Source organism: Mus caroli, chromosome 3, assembly GCF_900094665.2.
Source record: "Mus caroli chromosome 3, CAROLI_EIJ_v1.1, whole genome shotgun sequence".
Taxonomy (NCBI): Eukaryota; Metazoa; Chordata; class Mammalia; order Rodentia; family Muridae; genus Mus; species Mus caroli.
Window position 1 is genome coordinate 14,442,385 of NC_034572.1, and position 9,021 is coordinate 14,451,405.

The 9,021-nt window shown below is 41.2% G+C and overlaps 1 protein-coding gene across 3 annotated transcripts in view; it reads right to left on the reverse strand.

The window, feature by feature from the left end:
* Positions 1-716: 716 nt before the first annotated feature.
* Positions 717-9,021, reverse strand: part of Pde7a (phosphodiesterase 7A) — an 87,250-nt gene continuing 78,945 nt past the window's right edge. For 2 of the 3 annotated variants that reach the window (XM_021157519.1, XM_021157521.2), the window contains exons 8-13: positions 8,474-8,605; positions 7,901-7,992; positions 5,775-5,919; positions 5,062-5,158; positions 4,491-4,571; positions 717-2,526 (exon numbers count right to left, since the gene is read on the reverse strand). In XM_021157519.1, coding sequence (XP_021013178.1) covers positions 2,321-2,526; positions 4,491-4,571; positions 5,062-5,158; positions 5,775-5,919; positions 7,901-7,992; positions 8,474-8,605 — 753 coding nt within the window. In that variant the 3' untranslated portion in view covers positions 717-2,320. The remainder of the gene's footprint in view (positions 2,527-4,490; positions 4,572-5,061; positions 5,159-5,774; positions 5,920-7,900; positions 7,993-8,473; positions 8,606-9,021) is intronic. The other variant, XM_021157520.2, reaches the window with a different exon arrangement.

Genomic DNA, 9,021 nt, shown 5'->3' on the forward strand with positions numbered 1-9,021 from the left:
AAATGAGGCTAGTATAAATTGAGATGTACTGTAAGTTTAAAACACACTAGATTTCAGAGACTTAACAACCCACTTTAATTATACTAAAAGAAAATATTTTGGATATATTAGAATTACTAAAGTTTCAGCTTTTCTAGAAAACTGGGAAATCATTCAAGTGGGTTCACCAACACTTGTACTTTCTTCTAGGAAGTAGGAGCAAATATGTCTGATCTTAAAATATGAACGGTATCCGTTCTAATGAGTTAGGTCTGGGAGGGTAGTAAGGCCACTCTATTGGCACTGTGGATGGTGGCATACACCTTAAATACTAGGACCCAGAAGCAGGGAGCTATCTGAGTTGAGGCCAGTCTGTCTACATTGTTATCAGGCTATCTAAGCCTAAGAAGACCCTGTCTCAAAGAAAGAATTAAGTGGCTATTACTTACTGCTGTAAAAGGCCAGGAATACAAACACACCTGCTATTTTTATCCCTTTCAAGGGTGTGATTTCTTAGGCAATTTCCAACAAATCCTATACAAGACTGACCAAACTGAACCAGAGCCACACGCATACGGTGCAGAGTGAGGCTCATATACTCCCAGAAGACAAAGTCTGCATACAACTTAGACTTCAAAATACCCATAACTGAATGGGAGAGGCAGCAGCTAACTGGTCACCTAAGAATTCAGCATGTGACTTCCAAAGGATTGAGTGGTAAAGGTAAAGTGCAAAGATTAAAAAAAAAGAGAAAAGACCAGTTTTTATTCATGAAATCGGAAGGTAACAGCAACAGGCACATGTTTAAATGAGTGTGCCAAAGCCTTTACAAATGGCTTTACACTCAAGTTTTCTCCCAAGAAGATGGCTGTTGCAACAAACTGTAAACATAATAAACAGTCTTTAACAGTAACAAGGGAAATACAAGGTAACTAAAAGAAAGCACCGTTTCTCTGAAACTAGATTACAGTTGTGCTTGCTCTACATAAGACCACTGAAAACAAATTACAAAAGTGGAATGTTTTAAGTCTAAAATTAGTCCTTAAATTTTATCCTAGAAAACATCTACTCACATCAAAAGGTCCGCCAAAGGGTAATGTTTCATCAAAGTGGGGGAGGGGGACAAGAAAACAATGCACTTTTCAAATCAAAATGAGAAGTTTGGTCACTTAGCTTTGTGCATAGTTTAAGGCATCTGGAGCAATCTTACAGCTTCACCTACCTTCCCCTCCCCCACGTGTGGCTGCTCACTATGTCACATTCTAGAACAATAAATAAAAACTTACATTTCTAATCCTTTCCCACATGGATGGACAGAACATGCACAGCCATACATGCACAAACATGCACGCAAACACACATCCATACAGCCATACACAACATACCTCTCACACACTGCAGCGAAAGGGACTTTAGTACCCTTGATTTGAAGGACACACTTCCCTATCCCACTTTATTTCAGATTGGCAAATCCCCTGAGCTGATTATGGTATGTTAAACATTCCACCTTTTGCTTGCATGTGTAGGTCAAGTGTACAGTAGTGAAAACAACATGCAGTGTCTTCACTGCAGAGTCAGAACACAGCTAGGACAGTGGTGTTCCTTCCCGCCCACCCCACATTAAAAACTAACAGTTAAAAAAGGAATCTGCATTGCCAAACAGCGCTGGAGTGAAAAGCTTCGTGTGGTGTCTGGTAAATAAATGCTCAGTCTCCAGTGCGCAGAACAGAACAGCAAGTGGGAGGCGCTGATGATATTGACATCCGAAGAAGAAAAGGCAAACGCTGCGAAGAGCTGCAGTCTCCAGCTCAGCTGAGAACGGTCAGTGGTTCCTTCACAATGATGCTCCGAGGCAATTTAGAACCAATATTTCAGATTTGATTTGTAAACATTTGATTGATTCTTGCCAGAGGCAGCAGAGGCTGGGCACTTCACATTTCTGTTTTCTCAGAGAGAATGTAGTGGAAGGGACAGATGCGCTATTGTATTGGACTGGTTGCATCAGGATTGCTGCTGAGGTTGAGTTCAAGTTTCAGGGCTTGAAGGATACACACTCTGAAAGCACATGGCACACCTAAAACATCTTCCTTTGTTAACAACCATTTCTGGTTCTGCTGAGCTTTACATACTTAAGGTTACATACAAAAGCAAGATGCATATTGCTGTATATTCATGTCTTACCATTAAAACATGGGCTCGTATGATCTAACAGAAGACATCTTGATAAATAATGCTGGCATCATTCCCTTGGAAACCTCAGCAGTCAGAACCAGTTCTTCCACTCAAGACCATTTCACATTTGCACAATGTTGCAGGAGGGAGTCGTCCCACTGGTTCAGGGTTATGATAACCGATTTTCCTGAGTTAGTGACTGTGAGTTCAACTCCAATGCAGCACTGGCATCCTCGCTGCTGGGCTGTTGTCTCTGCAGTCCCTTCCAGCTGGCTTTATTCAGCCCCACATGTCCCAGCATCGTCTGTGACAGCCGTGTGTCTGAAAACCTGGCCCACTCTGTAAATAAAGGCTCCACTAGGTAAGTCATAAAACCTTGAGAGACAGAGGAAAAGGCTGTTAAAATATGTCTTGAATTAATCTTTAAAACATCTAGAGTTTTAATGTTCTTCAGTTCCACTCAAGTGTAAGCCAACATATTAGCTTTTAAAAGGTCTGTGTGTACATGTGATTTACAAATCGGGATTTTTGAAGTATTCAGTGGCGCTCTGGTCTAATCTATTTCTCTCAGCTGAACAAGCACATCTTACTTAAGCTAACACATGTGATGTCCATATCAACTCTATGGGCACTAGAACACAATCCAGGGAAACTCTCAGGGAGACAACTGCTGGCCAAGAGGGGTCACTGGTTTTGGCTCCACTTCCTCAGGGATGGAATATTACACCTGGCATGACTTATTTAACTCAGAATGTACAATGTCAAAATTTCTAAGAAATAATATTAAAATAATAAAAAAATAGTTTAATATTTTCCCTACTAAAGTGAGACTGTCTGAGAAGATGTAGGGGTCAGAGGACAGCTTGTGGGCACTTGCTCTCTCCACCATTTGGGTCCCCAGGGTCAGGCTTGATGGCAGGGTACATTTACCGAGTGAGCCATCTCACCACCCCTCATTTTCTTCTTTGAGAGAGTCTCACATGTCCCTCTTGGTCCCTAAGGATGACCTTGAACTTCAGATCTTCTCTCCTCCAAAACTGGTGAGATTTTAGGCATTTATTGTCATGCTCGACTAAAATCACAACTTAAAAAAAAACACATATTTTTATTTACGTGTATTTTATATATATTTGAGTGTTCTCGGGCAGAGGCTACAAGAGGAGGTCATAGCCCTAAGGGCTGGAGTTATGTAGCAGCAAAGTGAAGTGGGTGCTGCTAACAAACCTCAAAAGAGCAGCAAGTTCTTAACCACTGAGCCATCTCTCCAGCACAAACTACAACATTTTCAAAAATCACTTCAAAGTTCTTTCTTTAAACTAGAGTAATTTCCTCAGGCTACAAGGCATTTAAGGGAGCTGCACGTCCCACCCACTCACCTAGCTTTCTCTCCCTTTGCCTACAGTTAGTTCACTTAATCTTTGAACTTGAGTAGCTCTCCTTGAGAATCGAAACAGCGTTTCTATTGTCTTGTTAACTCCCCAACAGAAAAACAACTATCCTGCTTTGCCACAGGCGTCAGTACTGATTCCCACAGGCGCAGCACCATACAGCCTCTGCCCATTTTCTACATCTCTGTCTGACTGCAGTCACATCAGTCCCTACTGTTCTTTGTAAGCACAGCAAAGGTGTCAGTGTTGCTGTTGTATCCCCTCCTAACTGCATTATGACTATGCTAGTCCTGAACTTTTAGAAACTTGACCATCATGATATTTATCAACAACCTTCACGATGTTCAGCATAAATTGTAAGGCCCTTCCCAATCCCAGGTCCCCAAAATATATTCAGCCCAAACTCTAGAGCTTCACCCTGACATCTTTCTCTGCTTTCAAAGCCCAATATGATACACTCAGCCTTAGGCAGTCCTTCCCGTGTTCTCTGCAAGCTTCTGTACTAGTCACAGACTATGTCCCTGTGCTTCCCAGTACATGGTCAACTCCCTCAACAGTTCCAATGTGCTTCCCACCATTCATACATAGGTACAGTGGTTATTGGCCTTGGGACAGCGTAGCCAAAAGCAAATAAAGCTTGTGTGAATGTTAAGAGCTCTGGAAACCTGGCAGTGGGGACTGACTGCTTTCAGACAGTGGAAGGTGGATTTTGGAAGTCACATTTGAGCCTTCAAGAAAAGTCCCTGAAGCAGACAGGAGGGGCTGGCAGAGCAAAGAAAGGGTACATATTGTGACAATGGTTATGGTTAAGATGTCCTCAACTGTCCTACAAATTACAGTGAACATAATTTGATACTTTTGTTTTGAATAATTTTCAAGTCTAGTCTTAAGAAAATCAAAATGAGTGATTTTTTTTTTTTTAACCAGATGCAACTAAATGTGCATAGTTACCAATCTGGATGTTGGCAATAGACTCAGTCTGACGATCACAAAGTGGACTCACACCCAAATGGTACTTTTTTTCTATATCTCCTGTAAATTTAAGAAAGAGAACTGTTAAGATGCAACACATCTGCTGGTTAAATCTATAATGAATACCTTTGCTGTTATCTATGAATTTACTGGAGGAGCATTACAGAATCCTCATGAAAGGATTAAATGTTAACTTAGTGACACATAGAAAGCTTGCTAAATTGGACCAAACACAACAGTTTTTGCTAGGTGTTCCTCCCAAGACTAATTCTGTCAGTTCTTTCAGACATGCTTCACATGCTCCTATGATCCTGCCCTCTACACAGGTGAAGTGATGGGGTAGTTTCAGAGCAATCTTTCTGCAGAGAAGTTTCCAGCCTACTTTCTGTGCCATCATGAATACCCAAGGTCACTCAAGTTTCAAATCACGTTTCGTGTGTTACTGGTTATACATACATGAAGTATGAATATTGTTAAAATTTAATGCATGTACTGTGAGGCTCTTATACATGGCCGGGTCTGAATTTATCCACATGTGTCTATAACCTGCCTTGGTGGAAGAATTCCTCCGTTACTTTTTCACTCCACTGCTTGCTTAACTCCCAGTTCCGACATGGGTTACAAATATCAGCACATTTCAAGGCCATCTAGCAAACAAAATATTAAAAGGGTGTTAAGGAAGAAAAGATCTCATTGTACCACGTTTAAATAGACTCCAGCAATGGGGAAGAGCACTGAAGAGAGAAAGGAGCCCCTGGACATGTAGCTGGGGAGGACATGTGTTTAGTGTGCATGGCATCCAGAACCAAATAAAATTAAAAGCCAGCAAAGAAGAGGAAAATACTGTGCAAGAAAAACCACTGTGACATTAACTTCATGCTGCTACTGATCTACCAACTATCTGTGCAGAAGGCTGACAGGGAGCTAACCCTGTAGAGTTACCCTTGACAATCCCAAGGAGACACAATGACGGATCAGTCAGAAAATACAAACAAATCCAGAGACACCATCTACTCCTTGCCCCTCTTTTCATGAGGAAACTCATCAGAGTAGTCACTGTTGACTGACGGCCTTCTCAGAAACCCTGAGTAGGAAAAGTCGCAAAGCCAGATGCCTGTCCTGTGTGCTCTGGAAGGGAACATGCTGTCTGAGGAACTTCTTTCCTCCCAACTTACCCTGAAAAAAATATCTGCTCTATTTCATCCTTGCTCTGCCTGTCACATGATTTACCTGGAAACAATCTCTGCAAGTGCAGAACTTTACCTGTAGAACCAAATGCCTATGTCTGCCATCGTCAAGGTGTAAGTCACCTTTATCCAAGTGAGATCTAAACAATGACAGGTACTCGTTCTGGCGACTGATATCCGTGGCTAATATCAAAGCACCTATCTGAGCCTCCATCTCTTGCCTGGAATTACAGAAATAATGAGACATTTAGTACTTTCAATTTATTTTCTCTCTTAAGCTTAAGTATTCAGAAAGCTTTACAAAACCCTAAGATACTCTGAAAGTTGCTTTGAACTTGATATATAAGAAAGTATTATGAAGAGTGCATTTAAAAATATTAAAATAACTAAAGTAAAACTAAGAGTTTTCAGGGAAATACTACAATGCAAAGATGCCAAAGGAAGTGTCTTTATGCTGTCAGCCAAAGTCAAATTATTTGCTTAAAAGGAGGGAACAACCAACCTAATACCATTATGCTATTTGAGAAAATTCTTAAGAATTTTCTGAGATATTCTTGTATGTATAACAAACAACTTTGTATTTTTTGGTGCCTAGGACCTAAAAAAGGATTCAGGCAGAGAAAATACAATTGTCTAGTGAGACATCTGAGAAAGATGCTTAATGTTTAATGAAATAAGCATCTTAATAAAATTCTACTCAGCAGTTTGATCAAGGGGCCAGAGATGGGTTCAGCAATTAATGGTACAGGCTCTTTTTCTAGAGGTTGGTTCCCAACTCCCTCCTGGCAGTCTACCCATAAAGTAATTCCATTTTCAGAGAGTTCCTCACTCTCTCCTGGCTCTGTGCTACCCATCATGGATGTGGTGCATGGATAGACATATAAGCAAAATACACATGCACCTAAAATAATCGAGTCAGTTATCTGTGTAAGAATATTCAAATTATCTGGAGGAAAAATGTCACATGTTACTACAGACAGCACATATACTGCATCTTTTTAAAAATGGCCTCATATGAGATTAAAAAAAAATACCTCAACAGAGTCACAATAAGATTATCTTTGTATTACTGATGACAGAGAGCCTTCAATAAGGCCATTGAGATGGCTCACAGGAGTCCTTGCCTCCTGAGCCTGATGACCTGAGGTCATCCTTGGGACCCCAGAGGAAGCAGACAAAGGACTGCTGAAGGCAATCCTCAGACCTGCGCGTGTGTGCCAGAGCACACCTGTGCTGAGCACACACACACACATTTAACATTCAGAAAAAACCAAACAGGTTCAAACAAACACAATACTGAATATTTAACACAAAGTTTAAAAGACCATGCCGGCAAGGTTTGAGATGTTTTGCCAACACCATCATATTGGACTTATTTAACTTTAGTGTTTCTTCTTATGCCACCAAAATGGCCTCCTTAAATTATTTTCTATGCTATTTTCTGTTGTTTTATTCATTATCCTTCAAGACAGCTCCAAAGCGTACATGAGGGCACAGGGCCTTATTATCCTTGTTTTACTGGCTTTGCATATGTTGTGGTTTGAATATATCTTGTTAAGTACTGTCACTTCCTGTGTAATCTTTCAGGTACGCACCTGAAACCTTTATTAGAAAAGGTACGTACAGCCACTGGGCCACTATGTGTGAAGTGACTTTTACAGTACTCAAAAAGGGGCATCTTTCATAAAAATAAATAGCCAATGTACAAGCGACAACTACGTAGCAGGCTTAAGAATTTGGATATAACTTTCTTTGGATTTCCAGTGTATGTATGTTTGGCTCACATTTATGTATGTGTGCCATGTGAGCTATCATGTGGGAGCTGGGAACTGAACCCAGATCTTCTCCAAGAACAGCAAAAATTATAAACTGCTGAGCCCTTTCTCCAGCACCACAATTTTGATAATTTTGTTTGTTTGTTTGTTTTGTTTTTTGAGACAGGGTTTCTCTGTGTAACCCTGGCTGTCCTGGAACTCACTCTGTAGACCAGGCTGGCCTCGAACTCAGAAATCCGCCTGCCTCTGCCTCCCAAGTACTAAGATTAAAGGTGTGCGCCACCATGCCCAGCTAATCTTGATAATTTTTAAAAAGATACATTTAGTTTAATGAAACTGGAAGCTATGGAGCAGCTGAATAACATATTTTTAGCTTAATTAGTAACTGTATTCCCATAGGCAATGCATTTGTTTTAATCCCCCTTACCTGCTTTCCAGTGGCAAGTGTGAGAACAAACCAGATTCTCTTAGCAAGCCCACTGCAGATCTCCAGTGGTGATTCTCCAGGACTGAGGTATTCTATAAGAAAGGGTTTCTCTGTTACCTAACAGTCATTTCTGCACACGAAGAGCCATTTGTCAGTAATATTAACTTGGTTAAAGCATTAACATTCGTTGGAAATTTACTTTGGCTACTTTCATCTCCTCAAAGGCAATATTAAGTAGTGTAGAATACAGACCATTAAAGTATTGTTAATTTATTTGTGCGTCTGTTTATTTGTGGGTGGGTGAGTGCATTTGTGGAGTGAGCAACGTGCACCCATGCATGTGTGTAGAGGCCAAAGGTCAACCTTGGATTCGTTCCTCAGGAGTCATCCACACTGTGTTTTTGAGAGGGTCTCTCTCTCACTGGCTTGAGCCTCATGGATTAGACGAGGCAGGTCAGCTAGTGAGCTCACGGGATCCTCGTCTTTCTCCTTAGTGCTGAGATTTTAAGCATATACTAAAAAACAAACAACAACAAAGCAAACCAAATTAATGTCCAATGAATCGGCACTGACCTTGTATAAAGTTGCTAGGTAATGGTTGGTTTTAATAAGAAACGGCTGATTAACACCTGGGTGATCCAGGTCGTGAGTGGCGGCTGCAATTAAACTCAGCAAGACATCCCAAGGCGTGACAGAACTGGCAAGCTGAAGTGGAACAGAAGAAGAGTTAGTCACGCACGTACCTGAGATACGCTCGCTCTCCACCACAGGAGCCAGCGGGGACAGCGGCTCTCCTGCTCTGCCTGTTAATTTCTCAGCGGGACAACTGCTAGGTCATGAAGCAGAAGCCTTGTGGTGCTTCGCTGGGACAGTGCAGTGCAGGCTGTGTTCTGATGCACGGTGCTGCCACCTGAGGGACAGGGCTTCACTTTCATCAACTAAAAACAGCTAAGGTAAGAAACAGTCTCAGAAACAAGGACTCTAAACTGATATACGGGGCTGAGTATTTTCATTCTACCAATAGATGGCCACATTCAGGACCGTTTTCACAATGCATTCATGCCAGAAAGGGAATTTCATTAATAGCAGCAATGTAACTTTACTCTTTTTTTTTTTTTTTT